The 19,449-nt window shown below is 38.6% G+C and overlaps 1 protein-coding gene across 1 annotated transcript; it reads left to right on the top strand.

The window, feature by feature from the left end:
- Nucleotides 1–236: 236 nt before the first annotated feature.
- Nucleotides 237–19,424, top strand: LOC113676887 (guanine nucleotide exchange factor subunit RIC1). The gene is made up of 34 exons (XM_027193625.2): nt 237–455; nt 1,103–1,210; nt 1,555–1,631; nt 2,461–2,559; nt 3,209–3,351; nt 3,793–3,926; nt 4,280–4,371; nt 5,165–5,253; nt 5,763–5,916; nt 6,335–6,383; nt 6,958–7,021; nt 7,309–7,364; nt 8,139–8,309; nt 8,433–8,471; nt 8,856–8,966; nt 9,327–9,416; nt 9,508–9,673; nt 10,432–10,536; nt 10,609–10,721; nt 11,115–11,243; nt 11,768–11,864; nt 12,153–12,277; nt 12,570–12,616; nt 12,994–13,118; nt 13,215–13,357; nt 13,837–13,923; nt 14,180–14,227; nt 14,525–14,868; nt 15,557–15,712; nt 16,851–16,981; nt 17,610–17,753; nt 17,886–18,060; nt 18,325–18,516; nt 18,671–19,424. Exons 1-34 carry the CDS (start codon nt 315–317, stop codon nt 18,909–18,911), a joined length of 4,185 nt encoding a protein of 1,394 aa, XP_027049426.2. The 5' UTR covers nt 237–314; the 3' UTR covers nt 18,912–19,424.
- Nucleotides 19,425–19,449: the final 25 nt, after the last annotated feature.

Here is a 19,449-nt window from a genome sequence, read left to right on the forward strand (position 1 = left end):
AAAGCTACTTAGTGGGGACATGTAAAATTTACTTGTGGAAGAAAATGAAATCTATTATCCCAATGAACTAGGTTTATCAAAAGCTTAAATTTCCAGATATGACTTATCTTTTTGAGTTGTATAGTCGTTATATAATTTACTGTTTTAAAGTAAGAGTGAAGAGTCTGAGCTAAAAGTATGATCTCCACTACCTCCACTCCTAAATACTATTTTTTGTCAAGATCGAAGTCGAGGCCAGAACAACAACATGGCGGCCGGGCATCTTTTCCCAGCGTGGTAAACAAATCTTTACCACAATTATAATATTTCATGAGATGTACTTTCCAATCGGTTGGCCAAAGTACTTCAGCTCAAGGGATGTCCACTGCGGCGAGCTAAAATCGTTAAGATACAACAGGGATCGTTCGCTATTGGCCGTGATTTCAGATCACAGTGTGTGTATTTGGAACAACCGAGTGAGTATTAAATTCCCATTTTGTCGTCTGTCTACTGGGTATCATGTCTGTGAATATCATCTTACCGTTAGGACCCTAGCTGATAAACAAAGTTATATTGATAAAGATTCATGACAGTTTCTTTCGTGTCGAACCGGCTACTACCTAGTCTACCCCCGGCCAACAATATTGTATTAATTCATAACCATTATGTTCAGATCTGTGAGGTTAGTTTCAATCCTTGCTTACCCGTTCGATTCAGGAACAGAGTAAATGAGTCTTTTTTGAAATTTTAAAATAGAACTGCAATGTACACAAAAACTATTCAATTGCAAACAGTTTCCTTTGGAAACTTCTTTGAATAAGCAGACAGCTGGCGAACACTGCATGGGCATCAGTTGTTTACAAGTATTTGTAACCCAATTGAGCTTGGGTATGCGTGGGTAAGCCTCGGTAAGCCTCGGTAATCCTGCCCATATGCAGGACTCATCCATAGTGACTGGAAGGGTCTTGAAAGACCAAACAATATCATTCTGAATTTATGTTTATTCTTAATTGTTCCCGTATACTCTCATAAATTCTGTCTCTGTGCAAGATAATATGTCTTTTTAACTCAAAATGAATGTTTTACAAGTCTTCTCTTCTGCACCATATTGTTTTCATTTAAGCCAAGAGTACTGGTAGTTGCTTATCGGCGATCATATGATGCTATTAAAGATCATGGAAGAAATGTTACAGTTGCCTGGAAACCAGACTCTACTGGATTGGCTGTCAGTGTGAGTACATCTGATTGCTAAATCAGTATCACTAGCAATAGCTTTGGATTGGTCATTATTGTAACTTTTCTTCAGTATGTAAGATCAAGGAACAGTAAAATGAAGTGGGAAGTTTTTGCTAAAAGTCTTTTTCCCTCTAGAAATTCTCTTTACTCAGTGGTATCCTTACATGCATGTCTTGCTTCATTGTCCAGGTACATGAAGATTTAGTCCTAAAAAGAAAAATTGAAGATATTGTTGCTTATCCCTTTGACACTAAACTTAGTTTGAAGTTCTATTTATAACATAAAAGTACATATTTTCATGCTTATTAAAGATTTTGTTTCATTTTATTTTAAATACAGACATCAGAGGGAAAGATAGTGTTCCTGGAATTACAAAGAAGCAATGGGGTACAACTTTATGTTCCAAGATTCTCAAGGTGAATGGCATTCTAGTTCTACATCAAATGCAAGAAAAATATTTTAGAATGGTCAAACAGTCACTCATTAACCCTTTCACTCTCAAGATCTCATTCTTAACCCTTTCACTCCCACAAGTGACCAAGAGAGAATTTCTCCTTACAATATCAATACAATATCAAGCAGGCAGGCAATGAGAATAGAGAACAATATCAATCATGGGATTATTAGTTGATCCAATACCAAATTCTCAGAACTAACATCATAAGAATTGTATGGCAGATAGTAAGGAGAATTACTAATCAGATCTTGGGATTGAAAGGGTTAATTCTCCTTACAGTCTACCATACAATTCTTATGATGTTGGTTTTTATAATTTGGCATCAAATCAAATAATCATCCCCTAATTTATATTTGCTCTATTTTCATTATTTGTCTGCTTGATATTGTATTCATTTGATGTTTTAAGGAGAAATTCTCTCTTGGTCACTCATGGGAGTTAAAGAGTTAAGTGACTTAACCTTTTAACTTTCAGATCAAATTTGTCATTCTCCTTACTGTCAACCAAGCAATTCTTTTGATGTTACTTCAGATAATTTAGTATTGGATCAACTAATTATCCCCAAATTGATATTTTTCTTTATTCTCATCACTTATCTGGTTGATATTGTATTGGTGTTATAAAGAGAAATTCTGGCGTGGTCACTCATGGGAGTTAAAGGGTTAAGGCTCATATTCTATAAATTCAAAGTTTCATTGAATTCCTCTCTGCAGAATTACTTTTTTCGTAACATGTATTTTTTTTCATTTCATATTATAAATCCTTGTTGAAAATCTTTTTGCGATCAGTCACTCTCGTAGGCATTCATCTTCTAACTCTCAAGCTGGAGTACCAGCTTTGAAACTTGTAGAAATTGCCATTGTCCCAATCTCAGGAGGTGTCACAAGGTACTGTATGTGAATTTTACAGCAATATATAATTGTATGTATTAAATTTCAGACAACAAACAACCATGCTGTATAAGTGTTCAGTCATATTTAGTTATTTATGATATTTAGACAAGCTGGCCCAGTTTAGCTTTAACCCCAAAACACCCAAGATTTGATTGTCAATTCTCCCCTTTGGCTGCCTTACATTTTGTTGTCAGTTTGTTACAAGAATTTGGCTTTAGATTAAGGTTACAACTTCTACCTGATAAGCTTGAGTGTTCTCATTACCTGTTTGCTGGATAATTAATGGTATTATAGGGAGGAGTTACACGTTAATCACCTCTGGGAATCAAAGGGTTGAGGCTGGTTTTAGTGGGAGCCTATTATGTTCCCTACTCTACGTGAGAAGTGCATGGGTTCTCTAACATCCCCTGCTAACTAGTACAGTGGAGGAGATGGGGCCTCACATTCTGAGGCAGCACATTCTCTTCAGTTATTTTCATTAAAATCCTGAGTATTGGTCCAGTCTGGGGCTGGAACCCTCATTCTCCCACATTGTAATCTGGCACTCTAACCAAGCAAAAATGTTTTTAGAAGTTTTTATTAGAGATTTTACAGACAGATTTTGTAGAGCAGTTTCATTGATATTTGTAACTGTTATTTTTAGCGTGGCTGCAAGGCGTGATGAGTTATTTGTCTCAACTGGTAGTGGTCTACTCCAACGAGTTACCTGGGATGGCTTCCTTGAAGGAGGATTGACTTTGTCTATTCACTCCTTACCTTTTACAAATGACCTAGAAAATGCAAGAGGTAAATTTACACTTTTTACATGACAGTTTAACTGTTTTACTTTTTGTGAAATAATCAACAAAGAAGAGCAGGTATTATTCGTTAAACTTATGAAATAAATGATGTTTCCTTAGCAGTCATTGAAGTCACCTATTGTTTAAATGCAGAATGCTGGACACAACAAATCTTCTTTTTGCATTGTTGCATGTAAAGCCATTGTCAGTTTTCACCATTGGGTTTGGTAGGCTGCTTTTTGTTCCAGGTGGCCTCTTATCCAGCCTCTATCACTCTATCTTCTTCTCTTGCCACTATTATCCTTTGTCTTTCTTTGGCTTTTCCTCTCTTTGCACAGTCATCAGGGTTCCTTTTGTAGAAAGCTCGCACTTAACTTGGTGGGTGATCCGTTCTTGTCAGAATGTCGCTTGAAGAAAAGATAACATTATTTTTTCTCAATTCTTTTAGCGATTCCTTTAAAAACAGAAGGTGTGAGTTTTCGAGCAATGGAGTACAGTCCTTTACTTGGAGGGTTTGCTGTGGTGCTGGCAGATGGCAGAGGTGGATTTTTATCAGCTGACACAGCCAGCTTTGAATGCTCTGTAAGTATGATATGCAGAGACAGTACATGATTAGTGATTCTCGATTTTCTTTGTGCATCAGTCAATTGAAGTCACTGTATTCATTTATGTGGATGTTATCAAATTTTATCTACAAATGCTTTAAGTATGCAGAGCTACTGGTATGCAAAGTTTTTCCATTTATCACAAGCAGGAAGTGTTTGTCAGTAGTAATCTTTCAATTTTTACTGTGGGACTGTTTCAAGTGATGCTCCATCCAAAATTTGATGATAAAATCTTTGGTTAGTCTTTTTAAATCAGCCAATAACTTATATTTACTAACTAAAGTTAAATTATTGTAAGAACTAAATATATTACAATGATTGTCATATCAGGACATCATCGGATTGTGGGCGAGAGATTTAAGCTCAGCCACTTGTGTTGCAATCAATCACAGATACAGATTAATAGCATTTGGATGCACTAAGTAAGTTACACTGATTAAGAATTGGATTCTCAGAAGTTCTTAATATCTGGTTATCTTGTATTTTTTTAAATAAAACGTTGAATGGAAGGGAGGTAAGGCCAAAAAGGTGTAGAGGATTGATGGAGAAGGGAAAGGAAAACGGAAAAAAGAATAATTCTACAAATGAATGAATAAATTGATAAGTTGGTTTTCAGTGGTGGCACAATCCACAGGGTGGCACTTCATCTACTGTTTCCAGGTTGGATTGGAAATAGAGTGGTGGCCTTCATGGGTGAAAAAAAAAAAAAAAAAATTGAGGACCATAATCAACAACAATCTTAACCCACATTTCAGGCTAGGTCATGAATTCAGAACTCTGGCTTCAGTGGTGGGAGACAAGGGCTCTAATTACTGCACCAAATCTGTCCCCATTATAACATGCACTGCAGGCTGTGGAACCGAATCAATTGAATTGCACTTCTTTCTTTTTTCTTATTATTATATTCTTACAATGATGTATAAATAAGGCTGGCAGTACTTAACTTCCAGAAGTGACCAACATGCAACTTCTCCCTGTAATATCTGTACATTATCTAGCAAACAGATACCAAGAATACTCAAACTTATCAGGTAGAAGTTGTTATCTTGATCTAACACCAAATTCTTATAGCCAATTTACAGGGAAATGTGTTTTCAGCTAGAGGGGAGAATTATAAATCAGATCTTGGGAGTTAAAGAGTTGACAAAATATAATTCTCCAATATAGAACAAAGTGTTTAAAGGTATTTTTGTTAAATACAATTTTTCTGTTTAGTGGTGAAAGTCTGGTGTATGGGTTTGATGATCTGACTGGCAGTTTGCAGCTTTCTCATAAATTGGTTTTATCCAGTAAGGATTACCCTGGTATCCTTTTACAATATTGCCAACACTTTAAATGGGGGCTTTCAGTTGTGTTACAGTGTTCTGTTTGGGAATAAGAAACTATTCTGACAGTGTGCTTCCTCTCCTCACCAATGAGTATACATTCATACCAGCAAAATGTCAGGGAAAACTAACAAAATACATGGGTGGAAACCTGGGGTGGATTTGCATTTTGTCTAGGTGGAGTTTTTTGTTGCTTTTTTTTTGTTCAGGGGGAGTAACAAAAATCTTTCTTGGCTCATGCAAAAAAAAACTGGATAAGCTGTGGAAGAGTGAGTCACTTGGCCCAGGTACTGGCTTTACCTTATACACTAGATTAGAGTTTACAAGATTGACAACAAAAGCCATAACTATTAGTTAATGCCTCAATAATTTCTCTAACTATATGACCACTTGCCTTTCAATTTTCATACTTATCTACTGTGTCAATGTTTTCACAATGCAAATATGCATGAGACCTTTGCTTAGTTGCCTTAACAAGGTGGATCAAGATACTGTTCAGGCTACAGGAGGGATCCAGTGTCTCTCTTGGACACCTGATGGGTGTGCCATTGCAGTGGCTTGGTCATGGGCATGTCATGGTGGACTAGCTGTGTGGAGTGTATTTGGATCACTACTAATGTGTACTCTTGGTGGAGACTACGGGTATCTTGACATGATTCTAACACTGTTGTATTGTAGAACAATTTTCAATTAAGTTAAGAAGGTAATTTGAGATCATAATCTGCTTCTGTGATTGGTCCAGAAAATTCACATTACCCCTCCCCCCCCCTTAACCCAACTGTCCACAAGCCGAGACATGGGCCATACGCATCTTGGAGATTGGTGTTGTTCTAATCAATTGTTTAACATATCATCTTGGCAGGAAAGATATTTGCCATGACAATATTTATGCAGGTGACAAGCAGCATACCTGTCAAAAAAATTGCAAAAGGAGATGTTTAAAAGCCAGTGATTGCTTTAAGTTATTTTAAGATAGTCTTAACAAAACACTCAAAACAGTTTGTAGATAAAAAGTCACTGGCACACAATGGATACTTATCTGCAAATTATCTACTTACAGGACATCTCAAGAGGCTGTGCTGCATAATCCACTACACATTAAGTCAATGGTGAGTCTAATACTTAACATTTATTTCACATCTAGTGTCTTATTACAAATGCTGCAATATGACTGGTCACCTTACTTGCTATCCACTACCTGACAGGTAGTGAGTTAAGTGCACTGGGTAGTCTGACAGTGTGGCATTGTAATCAAAATAAGTCAAAGATCCAAGCATGTTTTGTTGTTCAGTTTTGAACAACAAGTAGATTACTTGCTCTTGATATCTTTAAGGATGACAGTTGATTTGGTCTTTGCCCTGCACATTAACCCTTTCACCCCCATGATCTTATTCATAAATTTCCCTGCAATCTGCCATGCAATTCTTATTATGTTATATCTTATAATTGGCTACTGGATCAACAAATAACTCCCCTACTTTTCTTTTTTCTCATCACTTGTCTGTTTGATATTGTATTGATATTGTAGGGAGAAATTCTGTCTTGGTCACTCATGAGAGTTAAAGGGTTAACAGAAAAGAGCTGCTGTAGTTCACTTTTTGGAAATTTGCAGGCAGTTAGTCAAAAGAAGATGTAAAGTCCTTTGAATAAGTCTAAATTTATGTATATTTTTTATTCTGTCAGGGTTGGGGCCCAGAAGGTTACACTTTGGCTTTGGTGTCTGCTGAGGAAGAGAGTGGTACTGCAGGTAAAAATTACTAACTTAAAACTTTTAACTGCCAGAAGTAATCATTGTGAATTTTCCCCTTCAAACAGTCAACCAAAACATACAATTGTTATATGGAAAGGGTCCAACTTCAAATGGATTTGGGGCATTATTGCACAGATATATCTAGTTTGGTATGGTTCCATCTGATTTTGAATGATTCTGTCTAATCTTGGACTTTTCAGTCTGACTTTTGATGATTCTTTTTACTTTTGAATGATTCAATCAGTGAAGACACTTAAACACAGTGTGACTAAATTTATTTGTAGGTGACATTATGCAACTCCAGTTCATGAAAAGTGCACTAACAGTAAATCCTTGCATGGTAAGTGGCTTAAGTATAAAACAGTGTGTGCCACGATTTCTGATGACTGAAATCCTCATTATAGCAGAGCTCACAGAGCGTAGCCCCATGATTTTACAAAATGGTAGTAGTAGTAACCTATCAAGCTGAAAATATTTGGACTTACAACCATATGACTGTACGAGCGTACAGGGTGTTACTTTTAACATGCATGGTCAACTGTACCACGGGCACACTAACGCCACGGCTTTGTCCAGTAGTCCAGTGGTCAGTGCACTGGGCTGCGAGTTGGACGACCCGGGTTCTAGTCCTGGCCGGGGCTAGGTGTTGTGCCGTTGAAACAGGTGGGAAAAAAAATGCGAGCTCCGCTTTTAGGCTTGGCTAAATCTATAAATTAGGTGGTAAAATACACTGTTCTCTAAAGTAACAACCAAAATTTGAAATTTTCTGTTCAGGTGAAATAATCTTGTAAGCATGTTTATATTAGTAATAGAAATTGCAAGTCAATTCAACTCATTTTATAGAAGGGATTATCAGCTGAAATCTTTATTATTATTATCAGTTATAAATATTTTAACCTGTCAAAGGCATATTTTTCTCTTTTTTTTTCTTTTTTGTTTGGGTTCGGGGGGGTGGAGGCAAGAGGTGGAAGAAATAATTAGGGAAGGGGAGAGGGTGTGCATTAGGCCATGCATATTAATGTGTGTTGCTGCTGTTTCTGCCACCATTTTGTTCAGTTGATATTTTGAGCTTTGAACTAATCTTGTCTACAACTTAATTCTTTCATTATTCCAGACCAACCATGAGCATCTATTTCTTCAAGGTGAAGAATGTTTGTACCTCAATACTGGGGACATGGTGTCTGAGACACAGGAACTCTTAGAGGGGAATGGAACTAGGCCTGTGATTGGTGGACCTGTTGGGCACAGTACATTGGTCAGTAACAAGCAATGGCTTGTGCTACAGGTGGGTAGTTCAATAGACATTCTTTAATTTAACACTGTTTTAATTGATTTGCTCTCTTTCCTTACAAAGATTTCTGAGTTTCATTTTTTTTTTATTTTGCTCTTTTCTCTCTCTTCACTCTAGACTCCTTCTAATTATCTTGACAGCAACTGGCCAATAAGGGTAAGTGTTCCTGTATTAATGAAATTACGTTACTACTTATACATGATAAATGAAAAAGAAAAGAACACTTCCCATTAGTTACCAAGATGTAAAACATGAGTAGAAATGTTATCAGTTCTACTTAGTTTTAAGCTTTACAGTTTTAATTGACTTTCTTTATTATTTTTGGAATAAATTAATACATTTCTATTCACATGACCATGACCATGGGGATCGGTGTCAGTATCTGAGTAACTGCACACCTACCCCTCCCCTAACCTAACATTAACCGTGACTTTTTGTCTGTTGATTGTTGTTGGGTTAGGGGAGGAGTAGGTGCGCAGTTGATCAGATGCTGCCAATGATCCAACTATGATATGGTAAGGTTACCTCATTTTATTGCAGTATGCTGCCGTGGATAAGAGCGGACGCTGTATCGCTGTGGCTGGTAGAACAGGAATTGCTCATTATTCACTCAACAACAGAAAATGGAAGCTTTTTGGAAATGTTTCACAGGTATAGAGACTTCTTAGCATGACAGATACAGGTTTTAACCCTTTTACTACTAGGACTGATCAGAAAGTAATATCTCCTCACACCTTTAATACATTTCCCAACAAAAAGATGTGTAGAGGTAAGAAAGGTATCAAGTAGGACATATTACTTGATCTAACACCAAATTCTCAGGGCTAAAACTGTAAGAAAAGTATGGCAGAAAGTAAGGATAATTGAGATTGAGATATCTTGGTATTGAAGGGGTATTTTCTATTATTTCTTTGGACAGAAATCATTGTCAATTCTTCAGGGAATGTTAAAGAATCTAAAAGAATTTTTCGTAGAATGGAATAATTTTTGTTTGTTTGTTTTGATTTTCAGGAGCAAAGTTTCTGGTGTCGTGGCGGCTTGGCTTGGTGGAGGGATTTCCTTATTGTGCCCTGCTACAACTCAAATTCATCAACCGACGAAGTAGGTGACCGTGTAAACCATTCAAACATCCACTTCATAAGCTAAGAGGATTTCTTGCGTTCTGATTTTGTTTATTTCTTTATTTTTCTAGGTTCGTTTTTACCCCAGGACGTGTAATTTAGACAATGCATTTGCTGTTAACGTGAAGCTGCCTGCTCCAGCTTTCCTTGTGAATGTGTTTCGTTGCTTGTTGTTAGTTTACTGTTCTGACTGCCGAGTGGTGTTCTTTTCACTAGAGAGGACTGATTATGATCCAAGTAAGAGACTGGGTTAGACTCTCCCTAGATCCCTTTCTACCTCTGTATCTCCTCTGTTTCTGATTTTGCTCATCTTTTAATTGGAACAAGGCCAACTGAAGAATGCAAAAAAAAATACCAGGCTTAGACAGCTTCGAAAGGGGGGAGGAGGTTGGGGTGGAAAGACCCATAAATGGAGGAGGGGGCCTTAAGAAGGGGTCTACAAAAAACTTTTCGAAATGAGCATTTAAACGATCGCTTTCTTGCAAAACAGACAATCAGCTGAGCAAGGCACGGTTTTCCTTTTTCCTGGTTTTATCGAGTAACGGGATTAAACTGTAAACGTTATCAACAAAACATAAACTTACCTTTGAACTTGTAAACTGTTAAAAGTAAAACTGCAGAATCTACCTTTTTAGTTTATATCTGTAGAGAGGAGAAGGGCGAATGATAGGATGATCGGTAACTCTTTACCGTAACATCGGTATGCATATTCTCCATACTTTTCTGAATACATTTCCTAAGGAGCTGAGAAGGAGAATTTGTTTACTAATCAATAGCTTCATTAGTTGGTGATCATTTTCTTTCTTCTTGTTACCTTAATGTGTGAATTGGGGGCAGATATTGTAAGGAGAAATTAGCTGCTTACGAGTAAGGTTTGGGGTGAACGGGGAACAGTTACGGTAATCCAAGAACTCCTTGGTTGGGTTTGGTCTTGTGGTAATGAAAAAAAAATTTAACTTTGTCTAGTGATTATTTACGATATTCTTCTCTCGCAGATGTTCCTGAGGTGCAGGTGTCACGCGTGCAAGAAGTGGCGTTGGTGAATCACGTGCCTCATCCTTTAGCAGTGGTTCATGTCACGTTAACGTCACTGTATGCAGGTGAGTGAAATGTTGCACATAGCTGTAATGCTTCCCTGTGGCTCAGTGTTAAAGTTATTTTTATTTCTTCAGATTACCAAGGGTCCGATGGACTTGATGGCGTGGAGTCTCTTATAACAAATGTTGGGGGGCGACTACTAATGCTTCAGAAGGATAAAGCGTATCCTGAAAGAAAGTCGAAAAAGGTATTAGACACTGTTATGAAATTTACACTCCCAGTAACATAGCCTGCATCATACCATGTCAGCCTCTTGTTTTGTGCTTTCAAGTATTTTCCAATTGTAAAAGAAAAAACAGTTTTAGAATTTCATGAAGTATTCCCTACTTAAGGGTCACTTTTGCATAGAGGCCTGATATGAGGTTCGTTAGTAACGAGATGAAAAACATCGTTACTCTGGCTTGGTCAATGTGTTTTGTTCTTGGGCAAAACAATTAACTCTCACAGTACTCCTCTCCAGCCAGGAGTATAGATGGCAACCGGCCAGCGGTTCCTGACAGTTTTAGACATAGCCTCTGTTGAATGACACCATATTCATCATTGATGCCTTCCAATAGAAGTTGTATGCTTTTGCCCGTAGTCTTCATTCTTTTCCCCTGTTGTGTTGGCCTCGTGTGTGGAAAACGTGTGGACATCATCCACCTCAAGTCGAACCAAGAGACATTTAATGGAAGCTTTGTGGCTGGGATGTGGCGCAAACGGAATGAAGGTATCAGACGCTTAAGTTTATAACTATACAATCATTGAACTTTGCATCCCTTTGTAAACATTTTGTGACACAGCCATTCCGTAATTTTTTTTTTTTTGGTAGTGTTATATATTCGTTAGTAGTTGATATCACAAATAGGGCCTGTTCTTAGACAAAACATGTACCTCTTACAGTGTCTTTCTCCAGCCAGGAGTATAAATGGGTACAGGCAAATTATCAGGGAAGCCTGGTGAAATGCTGGGGGGGGGGGGTAACCTTGCAATGGACTGGCGTCCCATCCAGGGGGGAGTAGTAATACTCCTATAGTTACTTCATGCTAAGGAAAACGGGATAAGCTCCGTCTGGGTGAAACACTTGGCCTGAGTATAGACTTTTACAAGTTAGGATGAATACTCCCTTTGAATCAACTGTGCGTTTCGTTGTTCCAAAACCACTTTAAGTACCGCATAAAACAATGTCTGGAGGAACATTTCATCATTAACTTTTTCTAACCGTATCAGTAATGTTTATTTTTGTTCCTGCAGGTGTGGCTCCCATTATTCCCTGGAAATGATGAAAACCCGCCGAATTTTCTATCGAAACGAATCATGCTGCCTTTCCACCTAAACATCTATCCACTTGGTAATTCTGAGTTATTCCTACAATAGTCTGTAGTTCCTCTACGTTAGAATGTCAAGGATCCCCGATCTCGACTGGGAAAGAACACACCTGGCGCTCCCTTGCCGCCCGCGTTGGTCACGCAAGTCATGAAAACGACTGACGACGATTCAGGCGTATTTCTGCTAAGGGGCTGCTTAAGGGGTTAATTTGATAACCGGGAAAACTTAATATGTCGAATGTTTTAATCTTTCGTATTTTCAGCGAAATGAAACCTTTGATGTACTCTAATACGAACGTTATTCCTCATAGCTGTGTTATTTCAAGATGCTGTGATTCTCGGCGCTGCAAATGAGCCGATGCCTTTAGAATGTACATCTCCTGCTCCTACGTCTCTTTCACCGCAAGCCTTTCCTTTCTGCACTCTGGAACGAACGGTTAGTGACGTGTTAATCCTGAAACTCCCTTAATCTGATTTGTAATTCTCCCTCCTTGTATCTCTAAATTTCCTTCTAAATAAGTGAGGAGAATTTGGTCTTCTATCTGGATAAAATCAGTTGATAAATTAGTTAACTCTCACAGCCTGTTTGCCATGTTTTATACCCTAATTGTGAAGAGAATTTACATGTCAAGCACTTTTGGGAAAGAAATGGGAAGGGGAGCTACCATCGTGACTCACGTATCTTGAATATTTGATTTTGACTTACTTGACATTTACGTTCCTCTTAGACGCAAATCTACCTTCATCACGTGCTAAGGCAGCTGCTACGTCGAAAGTAAGTAAGCTTATATACCATCTGCTTTCTTAACCCTTTACACTCTAACATCAGTATGCATATTCTCCATACTGTTTTCTATACATTTCCTAAGGTGCTGACAAGGAGAATTTGTTTAACAATCAAGAGCTTCTTTCGTGGGAGATCATTTTCTTTATTCTCCTGTCCCTGATGTTTGACATTTATGGGGGGAAATAAGATGCTTGTCACCATTAGGGGTTAAAATCCCAACGAGACTAAAGATCAACACAAGTCCACGAAAAGCTGTTCAAAAACTTTAAGATTTAAATGAAAGTAAATAAAAAAAGTATTTTTCTAAGATTTGTGAGGCTTGGGTCTCTTCACTGTCACAGTAATGCGTATTTTTCCTCTGTCAGCTTGGGCCAACAAGCGTTGAAGATTGCCAATATGTGTTGTGACTTGCCTTACTTTCCACATGTGCTTGAACTCATGCTACATGAAGTACTTGAAGACGAAGCCACAGCATCTGAACCCATTCCGGGTAAGTAAGAAATGTTATTAATCATCAGTCTTAGCAGATGATCCATGGGGAAAAAGAAACAGAAACTTCAATCGGTTCTGTATTTTCTTTTGACAGATGCTCTTCTTCCTCGTATTGTACGATTTATAAAGGAGTTTCCTCAATATCTTGAGACAGTCGTGCACTGCGCGAGAAAGACAGAGGTGGCTTTGTGGAGTTATTTGTTCATGGCTGTTGGTAATCCACGAGACCTATTTGCAGTGAGTGGCTTAAGCCTTTACACCCTAATATCAGTATATATATTCTCCATACTGTTTACTGTTGCTGTCAAGAAAATTTGTTGAAGGATCTAGAGCTCAAGATCTCATTAGTAATTCTCCTTACTTTGTGTCACATACTTCTTGTGATGTTAGTTTGGAGAATTTGGTATTGGATCAGCTAATAATCTCCTATTCAATATTTCCTTTTATTCTCATCACTTGTCTGCTTGATATTGTATTGATATTGTAAGGAGAAATTCTGTCTCGGTCACTCATGGGAGTTAAAGGGTTAATGTTTAATTCAGGCATGATGTTGTAAGAGGAAATTAGATGCTAGTCACTCTTGAGGGTTGAATGGTCAAACCTGGTTTCCTTATGATCGCCCGAATCTTCCCGATCTCCCTAGTGTAGAAGTTCCGCGTAACCTCAGCATTCCTTATCTCATTATTCAGAACATTTTGTTTGTCTGTTTGTATCAGGATTGTCTTGCAGCGGGTAAACTTGAGACTGCGGCCTCATACCTCATTATTCTGCAGAACTTGGAACAACCAGCTGTAAGCAAACAGGTTAGAAAAAGGATGTGAACTTTGACAATTTTCACGGAACCCTAGAAAGCCTCTCAGACCATTTTCAGGTCGTGGAATAGTGTAACAAACTTGTTCTTAGTGTTCTGTTCTTCAATGAAAAACACAAAACCCCACCAGCTTATTATCCCTGCCATTTTGTGCTGAAAGACCTGCGCAATTTGAATTGTGTCTTTTTGTTGCTTTGTTTGTTATGAAGATGTTAAAAATACTGAATCGTGATTTTACGTTGTTTCAGCATGCCACTATCTTACTGGATAAAGCTTTGGACGGCTGTAAATGGAACGTAAGTTTTAGAAATTTTCATTTGAAATTTATGTTGAATGTGAACGTATTTGACCATTTGAGGAGGCCATTAGCCCTGCCAATAGATAGTCACGTCAACTGAGTTTCAAACTCTCAAAAAAGCAAAGCGCAGGGTATGCTAACAATTAACAGTAACTTAATATCCGCCAGAAGACAGGAGCCTTTCCAAGCCCATTACAAGAAAAAGAATAAAATAACTTTTCTTTTTGTCGTTATTATGCTGTAAATCTTTAACCACGCGGTGCAGTATGGTCTTACGGTTGTGTTTTCTCCCCAGATTGCGCGCGATCTAGTCCGTTTTCTTCGTTGTATCGGAGCAGACGAACTCGACTCCCCTCCACGATCCCCTACGTTCGTGAAACCACACCACCCCCCACCCCTGAGTCCAGCCGCGTCTGTAGATAATGACGATATTCCTTATACGGTAAATCCCCACGCACGCTCGTCTAGCGTGACGAAGCCATCATCACGCGGGTCCCTCACGCGTGGAAGCTCCATAGAGAAAGCGTACATAACAAGAACTTCTTCATCAGACAAGGGATCTTTAACAAGGACAGGTTCAGTGGACAAGTCACGGAAAAGTGTAACATCAATGTCACCGAATTCAGCCACTCAACCAAAGTAAGACTGTCACGTCATTTTTACCATTTCAGTCTTATTACCTGTAACACAACATGTAAAATTAACTGAAGAAGTCACACAACGCGTTTGTGGTCTTGAAAAAGTGAGTTTTATTTTTTTTAAGGAGCTAAGTTTCTAAGGAAACTTTAGTTCTTCGTCGGTGGGGTTTAACAAGAAAATTTGGTTTTATCAACTGACTTGATAATATGAATTGGCCACCATAACAGGAGAGTTTCTGAAGTTGACGTTTCGAGCGGTAGATCTTCTTTAGAGCGGTTAATACTTGTCATTTGTAATATTATTTTTATCTTTTACATCCCCAAGCTTTTTACTTTCCTATTCACTTTATCCTCATCTTTTTGTTGTTTTCTTCATTCGTTATGCCCCGCAAAAACAAATCACGTTCCCATTTAATGTGGGTTGTGATTTCTGTGATTTATAAATAACCATTTAATAGCTCGCTTTAATTCTCTTAACCATTTGACTCCAAAGAGTGACTAACATCTAATTTCTCCTAACCATATCACCCCTGAATGACTCATTGAGGTCACGAGAATAAAGGAAATGACACCTTCTTCATGTCAGCACCTTACGAAATGTTTAGAGAACAGTATAGAGAATCTGTATATACTGATGTTAGAGTGTAAAGGGTTATTGTAATAACTTTACTCACTCTTTCCCTGGACAGACGACCCACAGAGCTTGAAACGCCCGACAACTTTTTCATCGACACCATATTGAATCGTCACGCCAGACTGCTACTAACCGCCATGCGTCTTAGGGATTTGGGAAAATTCGCCGCTTATTTAGAGTTCCCGCTTATACCTTTGCTACGCAAAGAGAGGTGAGAAAGCATCGTCTTGTTTCAATATGGTTAACCCTTTCACTCCCGTAAGTGACCAAGACAAGTTTTTCTTTACGATATCAATTTAACATCATGCAGACAAGTGATGCGAATAAAGAAAAATGCTCATTGGTGGATTATTAGTTGATACCAAATTTACTGAAGCAACATCATAAGAAATTTTATGGCAGACTGTAAGGAGAATTATTGATGAGATCTGGGAGTGAAAGAGATAAGCAGAGAGCTGATGGGAGATAAAGATGACAATAACACTCTACTGTGTGCTTGATATTTCTCCCCTCCTGGACTCACATTTTAGACACAAGTGTCCGATATTAGACACTTTTGTCTGATGTTAGACACAAGTGTCTAATTTTTTGTTGGTGTCCGACTTTAGACACTAGTTTCCAATTTCGGATACTAGTGTCTGATTTGGAACACTAGAGTCCGGTTTTAGACACTAGTGCCCGACTTAAAATACTAGTGTCTGACTTAAGACACCTGTGTCTGATCTTTGGCACTAGTGTCCGATTTAAGACGCTGGTGTCCGATTTTAAATACTGGTGTCCGATTTTAGACAGTAGTGTCTGATTTTAGACACGTAAGTCCGATATAAGACACCAGTGTATGATTGTACACGGTAGTGTCTGATTTTAGACACCAACGTCGGATTTAAGTCACTAGTGTCCGACCTTAGACACTAGTGATTGACTTTAGACACTTGTTTCTGATTTTAGTCACAAGTGTTCGATATCTGACATCGGTGTCTGATTTTAGACTCTAATGTCCAGGTTTAGACATAAGAAGTGTTCTCTCGTATTTTAACCTTGAGAGATGAAAGAAATTTTCAAACCTCTAGAGCTGCCTTTTTCCCGTTAAATTCTAAATAATTCCAAGTGATATGAAATGGTGATAAGAGGTACTAAAAGTGGTCAATTGTACTGGTTACCTCCTGAAGAGGAGAACACAGCACCTTTGGGAGGTTATGGTTCATATTGACTGCGGTGCCGGATTATAAAGACATTGAATTGACCGGATACATGACTACGATTGTGAAAGTATTGCACCATAGCTCCAAGTTAACTTGAGGCTTTGACTAGAAGCTTAGCATGATCCACCTTTTTCCTTTCTTTGTTAGGATTCGCGCTGCTCGTTTGGACAACTATGTTGAAACTTTAACAAGTATCCACAAGAGTTTCGATCTTCCTTATCCAGCTGTCAATCAACTGTCATCGGCTCCGCTGTCTCCTAAACCTTGGGTTAGACATGGTGAGAATAAAAATTTTCTGAGGGGTGGTGGGGCACAAGGCTATCTGTTTCCCTCTCTCCCTCCCTCCCCCTCGATTCTAGTCTGTAGAAGTAAATATTTGTAATAATAAATTATTTTTGTATGCTCCTGAATTCCAGATACCCTTATCCCCACCTCCTGTTTAAGTATTTTGCTTATGTACCAGCGTTCAATTCCCGATCGATGATTGAAGGTATTTTTCCTCAGTAGTTATCAGCCAGTCGATATTGTGCGATGAACGAGGCTCCATATCTTGATAGCTAGTGTTAACCCTTAACTCCCTTGATCTGATTGTTAATTCTCCCCTCCAACTGGTACGTATTTCCTTATAAATTAGTTACGAGAAACTGTTGTTAGATTAACTTACCTGATAAATTTGAGTATTCTCATTAACTGTTTGCTGGATAATGTAGGGATATTGAGAAGTTACATGTTTATCACTCGTAGGAGTTAAAGGGTTTAACATATTGGATGATAGTTAAATGACAGAGTTGTAGAGACACTTGTGTAAAGGTCGAAATGTGATAAGTGAGAGGTTTTCGTCTAAAAAAGAGAGACAATGGTTATATTCAATGGCAGTAACACTTAACTGGAGGCATTTCTATTCAGGTCGATTATCATCAGTGTCTTCGTCAAGCAGCACGCGCGGCGGCCGACAAAATCTGGACGAGTTGGAAGGTAGGATGGAACTGGGAATCGAGCTTGGAGAGGAGATAGAAGAAGAAGAGGCACAGTTGTCCCCGGTCTATAGAAGTAAGTACCTAAATTTCGTTGGGGATGTGGTCTTCAGTTTAAGTTTTCGTGGACGGAAGAGCCGCTTTTCTTGACAAAACGTTCAGCACTTTACACTCACAAGGTGCGTCTAAGTTTCTGTTGTTTTGACAGATGATGAAAGTGGTCGAGTCAGCGGTGATCCTTCGGAAACTAGTTCAGTGGCGCACTCGATGGATGGCGAGGAGGACTGGATATGGGGTGGGGAAGGGCCTAGTTACGTGGATGTACAGGAAATTCGAGCTCAGCTTGCGTTCAATGGTTCTTTACAGGCGCTGAGAGAGATAAGGTCAGTTGTGTTTGGCATTTCATGGGGTTTTCCATCCCTTCCCCCCCTCCCTTACTAACTCAGGAGTGCTTTCCTCTGTTCGTATTAGACAAAGTCTCTCGTGATACTGTGTATGAATTTAAAGGTCAAAGAGACAGATACTTCTGTGAATCGTCGAAGGATTCATATCGTTGATATGAAGCTTCCTAGCTTATACAGAGAATTCATTGAAAATGGAGATATTTTTGTTCCAATCCCTAACCTCGTATTTTTCTTCATTTTAAGATTTTTACTTCAAATGTTTATTGAGGCCAAATGTCACGATTGGTGGTTCATGCTTTCGCTGGTGTTGCGTGACAGTACGTGTTTGACTGACTTCGTTGATGACGTAATTAAAATGCGTGACACGACTATCGACTCACTGTCCCGGATTAGAGACGGAATAGCATCGCTGGAGGCCTGGGCTGAGCAGAATTGGTAATTCGGCCTGTATAGTTAAACGAAGTATTTTTGGTCCGGTGGTTATGTTGTATGTGTCAGTTTTGGACAGTAGCCATGTCTCGTTTTAAATGGCAAATGTTGACCTCTTTTTTCACCTCTACTTTTATCAATTTGGTTTTTCTTTCACCAGCCATGGTTATCATCTCTTTTTCGGCCTTCACAAAGAACACTGGCTTGCCCTTGATGCAGCATTAGAAGCGGCTAAAGTTGCGCCCATTGAACAAAAGGACAGTGGTCCTGCTCCTGACTCGGGCCGCTACTCGCGTCAGTCCAGCACGAGTAAGGATGAAGAAAAGCCTGTTAACGAGGAAGAGGAAAGCGAAGAAGTGGCCGAGGAGGAGAAGAACGAGTACGAGTGTGTTGTTTCATAAACAAATTTGGACTATCAGCCCTGGGTGTGGTTTTTAGTGCAGTGGAAATTTCGATCATAGATGCGAACCTGTGGAATTTTGAAAATTTGATGAGAAGCATTTAATAAGATGCTCCAAACAAGAAGCGCGAGGACTGAAATGATAATGGTATAGATGGAATCGTATACAGCTCTCCAGGCTGATGTTATTTACCGGAACCTGTGACAAACCGAGGAGTTGTTCGGAGAACAAAACGAGCCGTGAAATAAATCTACAACTAATAGTCTGTGGTCTTAAACTTTGTGGATACATCACTTTATCGTCAAAATTTACGAAATATGCTAATTACGAAATAACCATTCATTTTCTGGAGGCAAATTACACCACACCCTTAGTATAAGTACTGTTTTAAAAAATCATTTTATCTCAGTCTTACCAGACAGCCATCGAGAGAAATACGCCAACCTGCCCTTCTCCCTCTATGCTCATTCTTCTAGACTTGATTAATGCATTAAAGAGAATTGAATACTATTAGTATTCAGTATAGATTATTTATCTT

The sequence above is a fragment of the Pocillopora damicornis genome, chromosome 11 (genome assembly GCF_964200805.1).
Source record: "Pocillopora damicornis chromosome 11, jaPocDami1.2, whole genome shotgun sequence".
Taxonomy (NCBI): domain Eukaryota; kingdom Metazoa; phylum Cnidaria; class Anthozoa; order Scleractinia; family Pocilloporidae; genus Pocillopora; species Pocillopora damicornis.